Source organism: Nothobranchius furzeri, chromosome 11 (assembly GCF_043380555.1).
Source record: "Nothobranchius furzeri strain GRZ-AD chromosome 11, NfurGRZ-RIMD1, whole genome shotgun sequence".
In the NCBI taxonomy this organism is placed as follows: Eukaryota; Metazoa; Chordata; class Actinopteri; order Cyprinodontiformes; family Nothobranchiidae; genus Nothobranchius; species Nothobranchius furzeri.
The window spans coordinates 19,977,827-19,996,104 of record NC_091751.1 but is presented as its reverse complement, the minus strand read 5'-3'; the positions used below and the strand labels follow the sequence as shown (position 1 = coordinate 19,996,104).

General features: G+C 44.4%; 1 protein-coding gene across 3 annotated transcripts in view; it reads right to left on the bottom strand.

The window, feature by feature from the left end:
- Window positions 1–335: 335 nt before the first annotated feature.
- Window positions 336–18,278, bottom strand: part of fndc5b (fibronectin type III domain containing 5b) — a 56,543-nt gene continuing 38,600 nt past the window's right edge. For 2 of the 3 annotated variants that reach the window (XM_070556203.1, XM_015976819.3), the window contains 3 exons: window positions 16,838–16,924; window positions 12,063–12,251; window positions 336–2,250 (listed from right to left, as the gene is read on the bottom strand). In XM_070556203.1, coding sequence (XP_070412304.1) covers window positions 12,112–12,251; window positions 16,838–16,924 — 227 coding nt within the window. In that variant the 3' untranslated portion in view covers window positions 336–2,250; window positions 12,063–12,111. Of the gene's footprint in view, window positions 2,251–4,429; window positions 4,510–12,062; window positions 12,252–16,837; window positions 16,925–18,278 lie in introns of those variants that run through there. The other variant, XM_070556202.1, reaches the window with a different exon arrangement.

Sequence of the window (18,278 nt, the reverse complement as noted above, 5' to 3'; positions counted from 1 at the left end):
GCCGCAGAGCGGCTTCTACGCCCTTGCTGGACTCGCAAGATCACAAAATCCGTCTAGACTTCAAAGGTCACAGTTTGTTTGTGCCATCAGCAACTAAACCAAAAAGAAGATAATCCTATTTGATTTTGCTGTTTGATGGCATATATGACGTTGTTCCTCTCCACTGCCAAGATTAAAGCCATGAAAAACACACCGCTGCACTTCTGGAACGTTGCTGGGAGTCAGTAAGTCATTAGGTCACTTGTATTGACATAATCTACATAGATATGAAACAGCATCACTGCAATAGTCTTTCATTTTGAAAATTGTTTGGGGTTTTACACTGAAACTGTATGTGATTTCCTGCCTTATGTTAACTGTGGAAATTGTCATATCCCAGAAGCGGCTTGCGGAAAAAATAGGACCAAAACCCATCTTTAGCAGTGCGGCACGGCCTGGCATGCCTCTTCTGAGACACGCCCACAAAGGTCCACGTTGCGGCTGGTTTGAATCTCCCACATAAACTATAATAGATTTTATATTTGAAGCAGTGGCATTCCGCTGCTGATGCTTCCAAAGTGTAGTAGGGTTGGTGGTCCTATGACAATCTTGTGTTCTGTGGCAAAGAATAAAGGCTAAAGTAACAATTACAAGGCAAGTTGTTGGTATTAATTTGAATAAGCTCATTTTACTTTTAGCCTGCGACAAAAAGCCCATCTAGTCAGCATTAGCAAGCACAAAAATGCCTCAGTTGATTTTGGACAAAAACCTTGGAGTCACCTCAAACAGTCTGAGAGCTGACCAATAATCATCTATTAAAACTTTGTCATTTACTGTTTTTACTATTGTTTGTATCCTGTAACCTTTCAAAAATATGATCAATACAACTGATTACTTATTTGAGTCAATCCAGTTACAGGTTAATTAACTTTAGCCACTACAAAAGACTGCCAAATTCATTTTTACCAGCTGGTGTGGCAGTAGCTTCATGTGGTATAGTAATCACAAATACATCTCAAGAATGCTTGTAATAAGGCATCATGCTGGTGTGCAATGTGCCTCCACAACTTGGTTTTCAAACGTTTCTTCTAAAAAGGAGCCAGAAAATATCTTTTCTGTTTTAATCACCCTACGGTCTGGATGGTGAAACACTGTTCAGCCACACAGCTGAGCACACATCCCCTCTGAGCTCTCACTTCCTGGCATCCCTGTTGGTCATCAGCCAAACCGCAAGAGAAACTCAGCCAAACTCTGCCCACTGTACACTTTGCATTAGGTGATGATTCCACATCCATATTCTCTGTGCGTCCTCCTGCAGACCGCAAACAGCATATGGTGCTGAATATGCAGCGATGAACAATGAAGCCTGTATATGGTCCTAAATCCCGTCATGCCACTCTTCTAAAAGTCGGCACTGCATGCAAGCTTTTGGACATCGGAGCAATAAATGTGATGTGAACGAGACTGCAGGTCAGTTATTGAACTCTGCGTGAATCCTAGCTGTAGTCAGTCATCGTCAGACCAACTGTGGGTGGCTTTAATGAGTGTCTCAGGTTTGAACTTGTACAGGAGTCTGAACTTCCTGTTAGTGGGGCCAAAGAACAGATGCATCATTTAACTGATGCCAGAGAAAGACAGTAGACAAAACTCGTGCAATACTCATGACCGAATAATAAAATCAAACCCAAATCAAGATTGTAGGATGTTCAAGGAATCACAAAAGGAGGAGCACCAAATGCTTCTAGAAAAGATAGACACAGAAGGACAAAGAGAGAGAAGCCGCTACACAAAGGGTTGTAATAGACAGAAAAGTAATGCATAAAGGTCAGCAGAAAATGTGAAAGTCTTTGATTTAAAACAGAGTCTAGCTTGTTGCTGTGTGCTGGCTGAAACCTGGGCTGGTGAATCCAGTTTGGCTGCCAAAGATTCCACAATTTGAGAGCTGGCATCTTGATCATCGACATTCGCGTTGGAAGATCAGCTCTGTGGATTCCATGCTACTAATGAGGAGTAACCAAAAAACCGTATGATTCAAGTGGTTCTCAGTTAGAGACTCCTGTATACCTGCTGGAAGCAGGCTACAGTCCAGTTCATCTGCAACAAAAACTGCTGTTTTCTGCTGCTCACTGTTTGCTTGTAGCCACTGATTTTAAAAGTTCTCAGTTTTCCGTTCTGTGAAGTTCTCAGTTGAGTCAACATGGTTTTTGTAATGGTTCCATCTGTTCTTGGTAGGTTGTGTTTTGGAGGATGGCTTTTTGTTTTTCTCAGGGTCTGAAGAAGAAAAAAACGACAATTCAGGGATGTTAGATCAACACATGACCAATCCAGCATAAGATTTGCATTTATTTCACAGTACTTGCAAACCTGTCACTGCTTTGAAGTTAGTGGCCCATCTCTGAGCCAAACCAATCCTTGCAACAGTTGCTATGTTATACAAGCTTTGAATTTTAGCTAAAAGGAAATAGCATTAATGGTCATCAGTAATTCCTTTTTTCTCAACCAGAGTGATGGAATGAGAAATCAAAAATGAGATGAGCAAATTATATTTCATTAAACATTGTACGTAGTTAAAGGTGCAATTTGTAAGAATAAAGTAAGAATGACATCGTCATGAGTCGGGGTGAGTACTCCTGTCGCACATTCCATCTTTGAGTTGTTTTTCAGGAGAGGGAGGTGCCCAGCTGCTTCTGGTTAGCAATCAACAGCGCTGGCTTCTTAAGGAGTTGGAGAACACACCTCGACGCGGGATGATTACTACTACCCAGTAGATTCCAGCCTCATAGTGCTTTGTTTTCTTGAGCCTCTAGTGATTTTTCTGGATTTATATGCTTTGTGTTTTTTTATGCTCACACCTGCTTCAGGAATTTTGGAGAATCTCTGTTGAAGGAACTCTTGATTCTCTAAACTTGTCAGGATACTCATCGCCTCTAAATGACCTTCTGGACGCAGCTCCCCAGTGTTCTCCGTCTCTCCAGTCGCTCCACTCCTCTGCTTCCCACACGCTCCCTCTCCTGGATATACACACCTCGACTCACCCAACTCTCGACCTGCCCCTCCCTATTCCTCCTCATCTCCTTTGCCCAGTAAGTCTTATCTCTGCACCTCCCTCAGTTAAGACTTACTTCTCAGGACTCACCTTATTTTGCTCTCCCCTTCTCAGACGCTGAGTACGGACTTTACTCCATCCACTGGATGCTTCAGTGCGCTTTTTGTTCCCGTTCATTTATTTTGATCATTATTCCTGTGAGTGTGTTGATTCTGCATGTCCTGGGTTAAACTCCTTCCCCAGACCATGTCAGAATCATTCCGCTAACCCAGCAGACTCAACCCTCTCAGATCTTTTTCAGAGGATGTCCCAACAGGAACAGACATTACCACTGCTTATGGATCAGCTCAACGCAGCCCACAATTGTAACCAGCAATTGGAGGCCCTGGTCCGGCAGATCCATGACCGGGTTACGCAGCCGCAGCCACAGACTTCAAGGTCGGAACCTCAAGCGGCCGCTCCTGTTGCCTCCGGACCGGGAGTTACTGTTTCCACGGAGATAACCCATTTTCGTCCAGCCGTTTCTCCTCCTTCACAGACATTCAGCGGTGAGTTCGAGGAGTGCCACAGCTTCCTGCTCCAGTGCCGGCTTGCGTTTGAACGCTCACCTGGAGCCTTTCCCACAGATTTAAGTAAGATTTCTTACGTTATTGGACTGCTGTGTGGAAGAGCCCTACGGTGGGCGGAAGCTAAGAGCCATTGTGCTGCCTTTTTAGCAGGACCTTTTGATGAGTTTTTAACAGACTTTACATTAACTTTTGGACAGATATTGGGAAAAGACTCTGGAACCTGTCGCAGGGCCGACGATCGGTTGCAGACATGTCGGTGGAGTTCCGAACCTTGGCAGCTAGGACTTCGTGGAACGAGGAGGCGTTGATAGCTGCATTCATGGAGGCCCTCAGTGATCGTGCACAGGATCAGCTGGCGCTGTGCCCCGAACCTCAGTCTCTCGAGGGGCTCATTCGCCTAGCCATCTCCATTGATAAACGTCACCAGGAGCTACGGCGCCCCGCCAGCAGTGCCCGTCCAGCTCCCATTCCTGACCGAAATCTGGGTGGCCATCGCTCCTTTTCTGAGACCACCACAGCTGATGAACCTATGCAGATGGGTCGCACTCGCCTTACCCCAGAGGAACGGGAACATCGTTTGAGGTCAGGTCTCTGTTTATATTGTGGGGGAACCGGACACTTTGCCAGAGCCTGTCCTGCTCTGGGAAAAGGGAGAGCCCATCAGTAAAGCCGGGGCTACTGGTGGGCGGGAATTCAGACTCTTCCAGCTCCCGTTGTTCAATTCCATGCACTGTGTATTTTAATTCTGAACATTTTCAGTTAGAAGCTCTGGTGGACTCAGGTTGTGAGCAATCTATGTTGGATGTCGGTTTGGTAAAGAGGTGGAATACACCTACCACCCGTTTGTCGTCTCCTCTCACGGTTTCATCTCTAGATGATCGCAGATTGTCCACCATCACTCACCAGACCATCCCTCTGCAGATAAAGGTATGAGGTAACCACACAGAACTTCTGGCATTTTTTGTATTTCCCTCTCCCCAGTCTCCATTGGTTCTTGGCCATTCCTGATTGAAACACCACAATCCCCAGCTGAACTGGAGAACCAGTCAGATTGAAGGATGGAGTCCAGAGTGTTCTCTAGCCTGCCTTCGCTCAGCCTCGCCAACTCTCCAAAATTCCACAACCTCTCCTTCTGAAAAGATAGACCTCTCCAACGTCCCTCTGGCCTACCATGACCTCCGACAGGTATTCAGTAAGGACCGTGCTTCTTCTCTTCCCCCACATAGACCTTTTGATTGCAGCATTGAGTTGTTACCCGGAGCCCCACTTCCCTCCAGTCGACTATATCACCTTTCTAAACCTGAGAGGGAGAGTATGGAGAAATATATCCAGGAGTCTCTAGCAGCCAGTCTTTTCAGGCCATCCACCTCACCATTGGGAGCGGGGTTTTTCTTCATTCCTAAGAAGGAGGGGACTCTCAGGCCATGTATTGATTACAGGGAACTGAACCAAATAACGGTAAAAAACAAGTATCCTCTGCCTCTGTTAACCTCCACATTTGAACCCATTCAGGACGCCACCATTTTTAGCCACCTGGATCTCAGAAACGCGTACCACTTGGTACGAATCAGACAGGGTGATGAGTGGAAAACTGCATTTAAGACTCCGTTAGGACATTTTGAGTATCTGGTAATGTCTTTCGGCATGACTAATGCTCCTGCTGTGTTTCAGTCTCTGGTGAACTCTGTTTCAGGAGATATGTTGAATAAGTACGTGACTGTCTACTTGGATGACATTTTAATTTTTCAAAGACTTTTGGAACAACATGTTTTGCATGTGCAATCTGTGTTGCAACGACTCCTGGAGAACCGGCTTTAGGTGAAGGCAGAAAAATGTTTGTTTCATGTCTCTACTGTTACGTTTTTAGGATTTGTGATCGAAAGTGGGAGACTGAAGGCAGACCCCGAGAAGGTCCAGGCGGTCACAGAGTGGCCTACCCCCTCGTCACGTAAACAGCTTCAGAGATTCCTGGGTTTTGCCAATTTCTACAGAAGATTCATCAGAAATTTCAGTCAGACTGCCACACCCTTAACCAACCTCACATCCACTAACCGCCCTTTTGTTTGGTCCACAGGGGCTGAAGCAGCCTTTCAGAAGCTGAAAAGATTATTCAGGAACGCTCCAGTGCTCCATCGCCCAGAACCCCAACTCCAGTTTACACTCGAGGTGGACACCTCAGACACCGGAGTCGACGACGTGTTGTCACAGGTATCACCGTCCTACCATCGCCTTCACCCTTGTGCTTTTTTTTCTCGCCGTCTCACCCCAACAGAGAGCCGATACGACGTGGGCGACAGAGAGCTCTTGGCAGTAAAACTCGCCATTGAGGAGAGGAGGCACTGGCTTGAGGGAGCTGAGATTCCCTTCGTCATCTGGACCGATCACAAGAATTTGGTCTACCTCAGAGAGGCTAAAAGACTCAACCCACAACAATACAGGTGGTCCCTTTTCTTCTCTCGCTTCAACTTTCAGATTTCATACCGACCCGGATCCAAGAACATAAAACCAGATGCTCTCTCGAGACAATATACTTCTGACCAGTAGACGGAGCTCTCCACCATCCTACCCCCGGCGTGTGTTGTGGGAGGTGTGATGTGGGAGATACGTGACCAGGTACTGGAGGCACAGAGAACTGACCCTGATCCAGGTAAGGGACCTCCTGACAGACTCTGGGTTCCGCAGGCTGTGGGAAGCAAGGTCATTCACTGGGCTCCTACTGGCAGATTTTCACTTCACCCCGGAGTAGGACGTACAATAGCACTCATCAGACGCATATTCTGGTGGCCGGCCATGTACCGTCATGTCAAGGACTATGTTTCAGGTTGTCACATCTGTGCTCAGCAGAAGGGTGATCACCGGGCTCCGGCTGGACTGTTAAACCCTCTGCCGACCCCTTCTCGACCATGGTCTCCTGTGGCTCTGGATTTTGTATGTGGTTTACCGAGTTCTCATGGGTTTACCACCATACTCACCATTGTGGACAGATTCTCCAAAGCATGCCATCTCATTCCTTTTAAGTCTCTTCCATATTCTACTGTTACAGCCAAACTGCTCATCAGACATGTTTTCCGGTTACACGGTATCCCAGAGGAAATATTGTCTGATCGTGGTCCCCAGTTCATATCCAGAGTCTGGAGAGAGTTTGCAGAGGCTCTGGGGGCTCGAGTCGCCCTTACCTCTGGACACATCCCCAGACCAATGGCCAATGTGAGCGTATGAACCAAGAACTCGGGGCTATGTTACACTGTGTATGTTCCGCTCACCCATCATCATGGAGTTCGCACCTCCCCTGGATCGAATTAGCCCACAATTCTCACGTCTCTATAGCAACAGGTCAGTCCCCTTTTGAATCCTCCTTGGGTTATCAACCTTCCCTGTTCCCTCCACAGTCTCCAGCCCTCACCACGGTTCCACAGTTTCTCCGGGGGGCCAAACCGGCTTGGGCCTCCACCCGGGCGGCTTTGGACAGGACGGCTGACACCAACAAATGGCTTGCTGATCGCAAGCGGCGTCCTGCCCCGTCCTACGCTCCTGGTCAGGTTTGCCTCTCCTCCAAGGATATCCCCCTGAAGGCATCCAGCCGCAAACTTTCGCACAGGTTTCTGGGTTCTTTCAAGACTCTGGACATCCCCATGCCCTCTATGGTCCGGCTGGCCCTGCCTCCCTCTCTTAAGGTTCACCCGGTGTTCCACGTGTCCTTGGTGAAGCTAGTGACCACGAGCCGTCTCTGCCCTATGCCTGCTCCTCCCCCGCCTGCACGGTTCTACAAGGGGGGTCTGGTTTATTCTGTTCGCAGGATTCTGGACTCCCGACCCTGTGGCAGGGGCGTCCAGTACCTCGTTGACTGGGAGGGGTACGGTCCGGAGGAGCGTTCCTGGGTTCCACGCTCCTTTATTGAAGATCCGTCCCTCATCCGGGAGTTTGAGGAGGCATCTGCCAGGACGCCAGGAGGCATCCATTGAGGGGGGGGGGGGGGGGGGGGGGACTGTCATGAGTCGGGGTGAGTACTCCTGTCGCACATTCCATCTTTGAGTTGTTTTTCAGGAGAGGGAGGTGCCCAGCTTTTCTGGTTAGCAATCAACGGCACTGGCTTCTTAAGGAGTTGGAGAACACACCTCAACGCGGGATGATTACTACTACCTGGTAGATTTCAGCCTTAAAGTGATTAGTTTTCTTGAGCCTCTAGTGATTTTTCTGGATTTATATGCTTTGTGTTTTTTTATGCTCACACCTGCTTCAGGAATTTTGGAGAATCTCTGTTGAAGGAACTCTTTGGATTAACTAAACTTGTCAGGATACTCAGCGCCTCTACATGACCTTCTGGACGCAGCTCCCCAGTGTTCTCCATCTCTCCAGTCGCTCCACTCCTCTGCTTCCCACACGCTCCCTCTCCTGGATATACACACCTCGACTCACCCAACTCTCAACCTGCCCCTCCCTATTCCTCCTCATCTCCTTTGCCCAGTAAGTCTTATCTCTGCACCTCCCTCAGTTAAGACTTACTTCTCAGGATTCACCTTATTTTGCTCTCCCCTCCTCAGACGCTGAGTACGGACTTTACTCCATCCACCGAATGCTTCAGTGCGCTGTTTGTTCCCGTTCATTTATTTTGATCATTATTCCTGTGAGTGTGTTGATTCTGCATGTCCTGGGTTAAACTCCTTCCCCAGACCACGTCAGACATCCTGTGGTCAAATTTGGTTACTGTAGCCGATTTTCAAAACACACAAGTCACTTTCTCCCTCCTGTTCTGTGAGTTTGATGGCTGTTGCCAATTCAGCGCCAGAAGATTCTAGATGACAAGCAAAGACGAGTCATACACAGCACGTTGATAAGTAGTTAAATATATTTCACTGTAATATTGAGTTGTTGGTAATTGAAAAAAGTAGCTTGAGATAGCTTTTTTGAGCCAACTATTTGCTTCTATTTCACCGTTAGCATTGTTAGCTCAATGTTAGCATCTAGCTTTCGTTACTCAGTATTAGAGTAAAACAAATAAATGAGAAGGATTCTTAGGGTGTTGCATACCAAAAGGCCAACTATTTCATCAAATGACCAGAAGTTAACTTTTGACTTTCAGGCCAACTCCTTAATCAGAATCAGAAAAAGCTTAATTGCCAGCGCTCCAGCGACCCAGAGCATAGGAACTTGACTCCGCAGCACAGCCTGACCACACACACAACGAGAGCAGCCATAACAGCGCTCATTTCAATTAGATGAAAAGGGGATTACATGAGGATAAATTGGGGGAGGGAAAAAAGGCATAACAGAGTTACTCCCGGCAGGGCGTAGCTTTACTATGCAAAAAAAAAAAAACGCCTCAAACATATAAGCACAAACATCAACAATTCACAACATGAGACACCGAGAGGAAGGTGGGGGTGGGGTGGGGGTGGGGGCTGGGATCCTGTTTCCCCAGCGAGAGCAGCCCTGTATGGCGCTCAGCCACTGTAGCCACAGCTGGGAGGGAGATCTTGGGAGGAGCGCAGAGCACATTGACACCTGCAGGTTGATGACCTCGCCAGGCTGAAGTCCACCAATCCGAAGGCAGGGGGGGGGGTAGGTCGGGCTTTCACAGCATCTGTCTGCATTCCTTCGTGGGGGTTTGTTGTTGGCATTCACAAGGCTGCCATGGCATCAGATTCAGATAACAAGACTTTGTTTGGGTCAGGCAGAGATAATTTTGCTCTCTGCCTTCAAGTCTGTAACTGATCATTCAAGTCCTCCAGTGAAGCCAATTCAGGTTTTAAACATCTCCACACCGTCCGGTGTCCCTCTCCGAGATGACATCCATTTGGCGCACTAATACCGGTAATGCAGCTAGAACACTGTCCAGCTTACGATTCACCTCGAGTAACATCCCAGTCTGTGACGTCTCCACACAAACGGTGCTTTCCGTGGGTGCGGGTCGCCCTCCAATCGCTCCCATCTTCCCAAATTTCCAGAAAACCAGATATCCTCCCACTCCAATCAGAAGAAATCCAGTGATCATCAGGCCAAACATCCACACATCTTCGACGTCCTCAATGGACAGCTGGGAGAGGCATACAATCCTCCATTCTTTCCAAGAATCAAGCATATACCCCGCCGGGTGTGTCCCTTGCAGGCAAGTGGGAGCCCCCTGCTCCGTTCTCATCGTTGAAAAAATCTTATCAATCGCGTTGAATGACCAATTAATTAAATACATTTCTAAAAAATAGGGTTTTTCAGGAGAAGTGCAGAGAAGCGCTCTGTGGGCAGACAGGACAAAGAGCCTTGGGAAAAAAAGATGAGGGAGCAAAAAGGGAAGCGTCTGTACCCTGCGAGTGCCAGAAGAGAAGAGAAGGGTCAATCTAACACCGTGGTGCCGATATGAAGAAATGAACTTGAGCAAATATTTTTATCAGATCCTGCATGTGTCATGAGTCCTCAAGGCTGCAAAATGCAGGACTTCTTATCTTCTACTCTCTGAATAAAGTATATCTTCCCTGACATAAATTACTTTAAAACGTCATGTAATCATTTTTTGTTGAATGAACAATATAATTAAGTCCAAAGTATTTGATTAATGTGTTCTATACTTTCTTCCTGTAATGATCCATTTCTTATCTTAAATTACACCAGATCAGTAATTGTTGAATTAATAATTCATCTATAAGTATGAACACAATAGTATCATAATATTATTATTAATGTTGTAACATTTTCACTTCACACTAAGAAATAACCTCTCTAAGTATCTGAGGGAAGGAGGGATCTTCTGAGATATTTTCGTAAGGCCTTTTAAACTTGTCAAATTCTGATTTGTCTAAATTTGTCAACAACAGTTACTAAAAACAGAGATCACTTCCTGATCTAACCAGTTCTTCACCAGTTCACTTGGTTAGGCCGACCGGGAGCGCAAGCATTTGGAACCATCCTCTCTTTTGACCAATGTTAAAGCCTCTCTGCAACGCTTGCGAGCGATATCAGACACTACATCACCTCAAATGTGGAACATCTAAATTGCAGACCCTGATAGTATCTTCTGGCTGGTGATATCTGAATTCAAAAGGGGCTACGACTCTTTGAGATTCGTGTAGCCGCAACGTCCGGTGAACTCACCACTCAGACTGCCTCTTCCCCGGACTACTCAAGAGATACCCTCACACAAGGGGTAACGTAGACTCTGCACGATGGTGTCGGATGGTTTTCTGAATAATCTCTAGCTTATACAGTTAAACTGATTTTACAACCCAGACATCACAAGACCTCTCAGATACTTGAGGTTTTGCTACAAGCATCTAGCTTACATTCCATAATTTCATTCAATATCTGTCATCCCATACAACCATCATTTCATTCATACTTTTTCATGTATAATCATAGGTTTAGAAATATAGAATTTTAATTCATTTTGATCAACTACATTCTTGACTCTGTCTGAATTAATATGAAGTGTGTATTCCCTGAATAGTCAGATAACCTAAGGTAATATTAAGTCAAATAATCAAAGACCAATCAGATTGATAATTCCTATTTATATGGAATATCACATCTTATCAGTATCTCCTGGCTGGCTTGCCATTATGTAGTGGTGAGGATTTTAGCTACATTTATTACATTAAATGACCAATAAGATGTGATATTCCATATAATCCTACATAGGGATACAAGAAATAAGTTCCGGTTCGATCCTGTCACTAGCATGTTACTATACACCGAAGCGGCCCGGTTTCCATACGGCTTCCTCACAGACCAAAAAACATTGAGTCCAATCAAAGCACCCACACTGGCTGTGGAGCAGTGCGGACCTGGATGCGGAGCTCCAGAAAGAATGTGAGGCATGCTTAAGTGAGGTACATCCAGTTTATTTCAAGAATAAAACCCGTGTCACAAAATTTTTGATGGCTTTTGTTTTATGAATGGGGATATCAGATCACAGTGTATGATAGTACTTATTATTTTTACATGTATCTTTTTTAGCTTATTGTGTCAAATTTATAACCATTTGGTGCTCTTGTGGGAGCCGATATCCAAACGTTCAGCGCACAAACCTCAGTCGGTATGAGTGGCAGTCTGTCCGGAAACCGGACCTCCTTCATACCACATTTGGAGTAAAACAGGCTTTAGGTACCAAAGTTGACAGGCACAGTGGAAAAAAGACAAAAAACTAAAATTCGGAGTAAGGTTGTATTGTAGAAAAAGCTTTTGAGAAAAATTATTTCAGTTTCTTCCTCTGTATATAATGGTATTAGATGTTCCAAACATTATTTAAAGCTATGAGATCCTAATGACATTTTGAATTCTAAACAAGTTTTATACTTTTAGACCAAAAAGTCTCTAAAGTCAAGAAGTATCACCTCTGAATGTTAGAAACCCAACGATTTGTCATTGTTTCGATTATGCTAGACACATTCACTATGTGCTCAAAGCCAGAGAGAAAAACAGCTATTGGTATGATGGCAGACAACAACTTCTTAAAGATGGAATACATTTCTCACACTCACCTGTCCTGAGATCTAAGGTTCGTTATTGCAGAAGGCGATAGAGTTGGTCCTAGACATTGCTGCGCAGTAGACCCCCTTGTGGGTGCTCTGGGGTACTGCACTCTGACGAGTTCTTGGCTTTGTCCTTGTTGTTGTTGGGCTCGTTGTCTTTAATGATGTCATACTGCCGACAAAACAAGGCGATCACCCCTGAGAGAAAAGAGAGCACAGAAATTATTCATGCTGCTCACTATTAATCAGTTTTTCTAACCTTTGACTCAGTTTTAGATCAAATCATTATATTTATTGTATCTTTGTTTATCAAGAGTAGTGGATGGTGTTGTGTCAACGCCAAACTGGATTAAAACTAAACTTGAACAGCTAAAGGAAACCATATAACACAGCCAACATACCAGGAAAGGGTTAACATATCATACATTCAGTTACAGAATCCAGTATTAGAAAGGGCTGAATGTTGGAATATGATAAACAAAAGAAATAGAGAATGTGTAAAACTTAAACCTAATAAATTTACATTCACTTGTTTTAAAGGAATGCAATTCTACTCTGATACCAGTTTGTTATTCGTGCCTCTGAATTCATTTGGTGGATTTCAAACAGAAACAGGTATTGTCAATATCAGCCAGAGGGGGACAGATATTCTTTCCTGATGTGTCAATGAGCAGCATGTGAAGAGTGTGAAATGAGGAGATGGAAACATGAATCTGACATTGAGACAGGCACATCCAGCCTGTCTCAAGTTGAAGACAGAAAAAAACTGAAAGGCAGCACTTGAGTTGTGGATGTGAAAGCAGATAGAAAACAAGCTTGAAGAAATGAGAAAGGGAATAATTTATGATGGTGGAGAAGCACGTGTTGGGCTGAAACCAGGCTCCAACAGGATTCAGTATTTTTGCTTATGTCAGCCTCTGCTCATCAGATCATCACAAAACCAAAGTGCAAGATTGGATATCTTCCTGTTATAACCCCCAGCATGCCCCACAGACCCAATTAAATTCTGAAAAACACAATTCGGCTACTTCACGTCAGGTTTCTTCTTTGACCACACTGCCCAGCTCAGTTTTTTCTTTCCTTGGTCCTCCCCTAACTCTCTTTCTCTCTCAGTATATTACTTCTCTCATGGTTGATTTGCTAGGAAGAACCACTGTGGAATGTACACCACATACAGTATCTGGACCACTCTGTGCTGGTGAAGTAGAAACAAGATGCACCAAAGAATGTCTCTCCCTTACAGCTTAAATGTCACACTGACCTTTTGTGAACAGATGGGTGTGATGATGAACAGGCAGCCTCGTCATTTTAAATGTACTTCTATGTGTGTGGCTATGAACAAAGTCATATTTCTTTTTTAACAGAACTGAGCTCGCTTCGTTAGAACTGAGCCAGAGGAAGAACTGGGTTGTGTCTTTAGTCAACAAGACAGGACAATCACTGTTACATGTATAAAAAGATTACACATTTGACATTTCTGGATTTCCTGCTGGATCGTTTTTTTATTTTTTGCAGGTGTTTTAAGTGATGGGAAAACAAACAAGACAAATCAAGAATGTGTATCACTGGTCAAAAAGGACAAGACTTTTACCAAGTGAGCTGGCAGAGGATCCAACTTGCAGGCACACGCTTTCTTTTTAAGTAAGGATAAGGACATCAGAGGCAGTTTGAAGTTTCAAACGAGAAATAAAAGAGATGTAAGGAGCAGAGACATCTGAGGAAAGGGAAATACGAGCTGTACTTCAAAACAGGATCAGTAGGAGGTAGATATTTTTGGCTTTTTCAATGGAAAGGGTGTTACGACTTGGATCACCCAGGAGGAAGAGAAGTTACATTTTAAAATAACCAGATGTAAGAAACTGTTAAAAGTTAGTAGATGTATTTGTTTAGTGATATTTTGTTTTTTTTTTCCCCTCAAACTCAGTGAAGAAAAATAAATGTTTGCCAATAATGGCTAAACTACATCATTAACTTTTAACTTTTTCTTACATCAGGTTATTTTAAAATGGTACTTCTCTTGCACCTGGCAGAGGCGGGTCGTAACATTTTAATGGGGGGATCATCTGGGATATAGTCCAAATGGCAAAACCAGCTGGGGAAATGCTGCAGCTGCAACACAACCTGTAAACAACACATAGAAGGCAAACAAAACTAAGTGTACAAAGCCACCAGCCGTAACAAGGGGTCTTACGGGTGTTACATTTAACAGTGAGGTAAACAAGGACAGAGAATATTTCTTCTATGTTATTTGTCGTTCACTGTGAAAAACAGCTCAGGTTTGTGTAATATGACATTCTATAAATAAAATAAAACACCTTTATTACTGAGATGAATGTGCTTAGCCACTTTGTTTCAACATCGTTCAGGCCTGTTTTAGCAAAGAAAAGCTCTAAACAGAAAGCTTTGCTGTAAATAGTAGCCAATGACACTAGCAGTATGGATAACTTGGGAAGGCCTGGTTTCTTATCTACAAGCAGCATAAGCCCAGCTTAGAGAACCAGGGATACATTCTCATATGGGAGTCAAGCTAAAAGAACTCAAGCTCAAACATTTCTTAGTTAAGGAGAAAGGCAAAACATTTTTAGGGCTTACTATACTTGGCCAAAAGTGTAGGTTGGCTCCTTGATCTACCACCCTGACTAATGCCTTAAGCAAAGAAAAAGTGGTTTAGGCACCACATCAGCCTCTGTGCTCCCTCTCCTGTTTATCCTCTGCCAGTTATTCTCAGTTGTTTAAGGTGATCACTCAAGCCAAAGCATCTACATCTACCTGTGTCCCCAACCCCATGGTTGTCTTCCTGCTTTGTGCTCTATTACAGTTGACAATACCAACCCTTCTCTGTCCTCAGGTGTGGTGCCACTAAGCTTCAAACTGTCTTCAGAGACTTTCATCCTCAATAAGCTAGGCTTAGACCTTAAAATATTTTACAATTATCAACTTATTTCAAACTTTCAATGACAAGATCCTGAGAAATGTCTAACAATGAATTTTATGAACAATTCCACTATTTATTTAGGACAAATCACATCACCCAAACTGCCTTCTTACCTCTCCAGAAACACTGACAGGTTCAACATTCTCCTGGCTTTGGCCCTGCCTTTACAGCTAAACAAAGTTTGTTACCATTAAAAGCAGTCTTAATTTCACTGACTAAATGTTTTCGGGGTTTTTTCAAAACGAATGCATTTTCACGAACTAAAACAAAAAGAACACATAAACACCAATAATGACAAAATTATGAAGAATGTTGACTGACATTTTCAATGATGAATAATTTGAAAACAGAAAAGACGTGAAAAAATAATAGATCAGCAAATAGAACAGGTGGGACTAAGCGAAAAAAGAACCAATTAGAGTCCGGAGCTGGCCGCTGTTTGAACAAGCTATCGCTAACCAGACATCATATATTAATGTTTATGCCGGTAAAAGTTATGTCTAAAGGGAGAAAATGTCCGCAGCCGGAAGTAAAAGCAGTAGATGTGATGATCTGAAAAGTATTTGCTTGGTGAGTGCACACCCGGGTTTCCCCTGGTTATATAAAAGTGTTGTTAGGGGCAACGGTGGCAGGAATCAAGCGCTCGCCCCGTAATCAGAAGGTTGCAGTTTTGAGCTCCGCTCAGTCTGTTGCCATCATTGTGTCTTTGGGCAAGACACTTAACCCACTTAACCGCCTGCTGGTGTTGTTTGGAGGACTGGACCGCAAGGCTGGATTAACCATATGGGCAATTGGGCAATTGCCCAGGGCCCACGAACTCTAAAGGGCCCAGGGCAGCAAGGGCACGAGCAAAAATACTGTATCTGTAATTTCCTGCTTTATGAGTACTATGGTGACCGTACGTCCTGTTTTCCCCGGACATGTCCACTTTTCACTCTCTGTCTGGGGCGTCCGGACTGCGGGTTCTTGTATTGATGAAAATGTCCGGCTTTTCATCCAGGAGCAGGGATCGAATTATGGGGGAGCTGGATATCCTACACATCCAGGGGAGCCGGAAAAAAGTTTTCTACCTATATGACATCATTTATGGACTCTTCTGAGCAGAGAGCACAGAGAGCGGCACAGCGCTGATCGTTGTTGCGCAGCGCTCCAGGCTGCTGCGTCCAGCACACGGTCCATTCTCAAAGTGGCACAACCAAAAAACTATAATTAACACACGATCGTTCATGTCCACACATGTTCTCTACTTTCTGTCTTATTTGTGCCTGAAGCGCTCTGCCGCGGCGGAGCTCATCACCTGTGCTGCGGTGATTTCACCTCACTGACGCATCAAAACACGCTCTCCACTTTGCGGTCAGGAGATCCCTTTGATCTGCTCAAAAGTAACCGATGAGGTGAAAAAGTAAGAATCCAGGCAGCAGTTTTTCTGGAGAGTTTAGAGGAGATGTAGGAAGATGAGAGACAGACAGGACAGGACATAGTTCAATAAAAACAAGAAAACAAAGTAAAATGTAGGTAGATTTATCTCCACTACACGTTTTTACCTGTATAAAACAATAAGTTATACACGTGTAATATTTATACATCTGATACAATTCAGATCACCTTCAAAACTCAGTCACACACCCAGGGCTGTTTCGAGACATTTTGGGGGCCAAGTCATCTTCCAAGAAACACACAGTATCCTGACATCATGCCTAAAGGACATCAGGGACCAAAACACCGATCGCAGAGAAATGACCCCCCACCCCCCGACGGGAACTCACTCAGAGAGCTTATTTGCTCTACAGGCAGCATTTTCTCCAGAGGTGTGCAGTGATAAATGAGCAATGCTGAAGAGGAAGATTACCTGCCCACATGACGAGCACCACAACTATGATGATGAGTTCTCCGGCCCTCAGCTGGGCCTGACCAACCTCCTCCATCGTCACCTCATCTGGAGAGAGAAAACACACACACAGTCAACAAAGCTCACATGGAGGACGCTGGGATTCATCGGCCAAAAGAGCAAATGTGAAACTCTGCAGGGGAAGATAAAAGAATAAAACGGGGCAACAGGGCAGAGAGGCTGACAGAGGTAAATTCTCCACTCTGGTCAGTGTAATTAAAGCTAAAAGAGAACAGCGGTGTGCAGAGACAGCGAGCTGGACCCCCAACCCAATCACTCACTGGGTTTCTATTGCTGACAGCATTCTGGCAGTCAAGACATAACACCAATCACAGGCTTAAAGATTGGAACACAGTCTGAATTACAACCTCTCCATCTCTGCAGCCATCACAAGACAATAGCTCTCCATCCTGCATCCCTTTAGTCAGTCTGCAGGGCCTGTTTCTCCTGGCTGTTCAGATCAAATATTTATTCATGTATAAATCAGACTGATGACACCTACGTCACTTCTTTGTCTGCTGCATTTTGTAGTACATTTCTTTTGTAACCAGGTTTGATCAGATTTTGAGTCTCAAATAGATGTAGTGTGTCCAGCAATGGTCAGTTTAGGTACAGCATGACCTTTTCACCATCTCTTCAACATCTGGTCAGAAAGGAGACACAACATTACATGTGTTCCGTAAATGAGTCTGCCTTCACACCAGCTGGAATTCACAGACTCTGCTAGTCTGAAAGATAAACAATAACTTTCTTTCGTCAAGGTCCCATCTGTCTGCCTCCAGAAGAAAGAACTCCAGGACGAATCAGCTGCTAAATTCAAGAATGATTAAACAAATCAATATGAACTTTTTATATGACTCATAATCTAGATAATCATTAAACATTTGTTTATTACTACTTATAATAATTATAGTATAATGAAATGCTTCATTAATCTGTGCTCACTGAATGGATGCTATTGTATGATGTCTACTAAGACTGCCATGTGTTCAACATGTTTAGACGACAGGTTTTCACACCTGCACTCACACATAACAAGTACGGCTAAGTAAAACCCTGACACACATCGTATTAAACCAGTCAGAACATCCTGTATCAAGAGGGTGTGTTTCTGAGTTGTCTTGGTAACATCTCTCAAACTTGTCAGCCTCTGATTGGCTGTCCAAATCATAACAGCTAAACCTTAAACCTAGATAAATCTGAGAGATTCAACAGTTCTAGAGAATCGCTCAGACCGGCCATCTGTAGCAAAACCTCTTTAACCATCAAAGATTTTGACACGTCGTCAAAACCTTTTTGCACCTGCAAAGCTGATGAACAAACAGTTCCTGCATAAGCAATACTGATACTGTTAGACTCCTTAAGAGTCCTCCACACGCAGGGTTCCATCCTGACTGTTGTG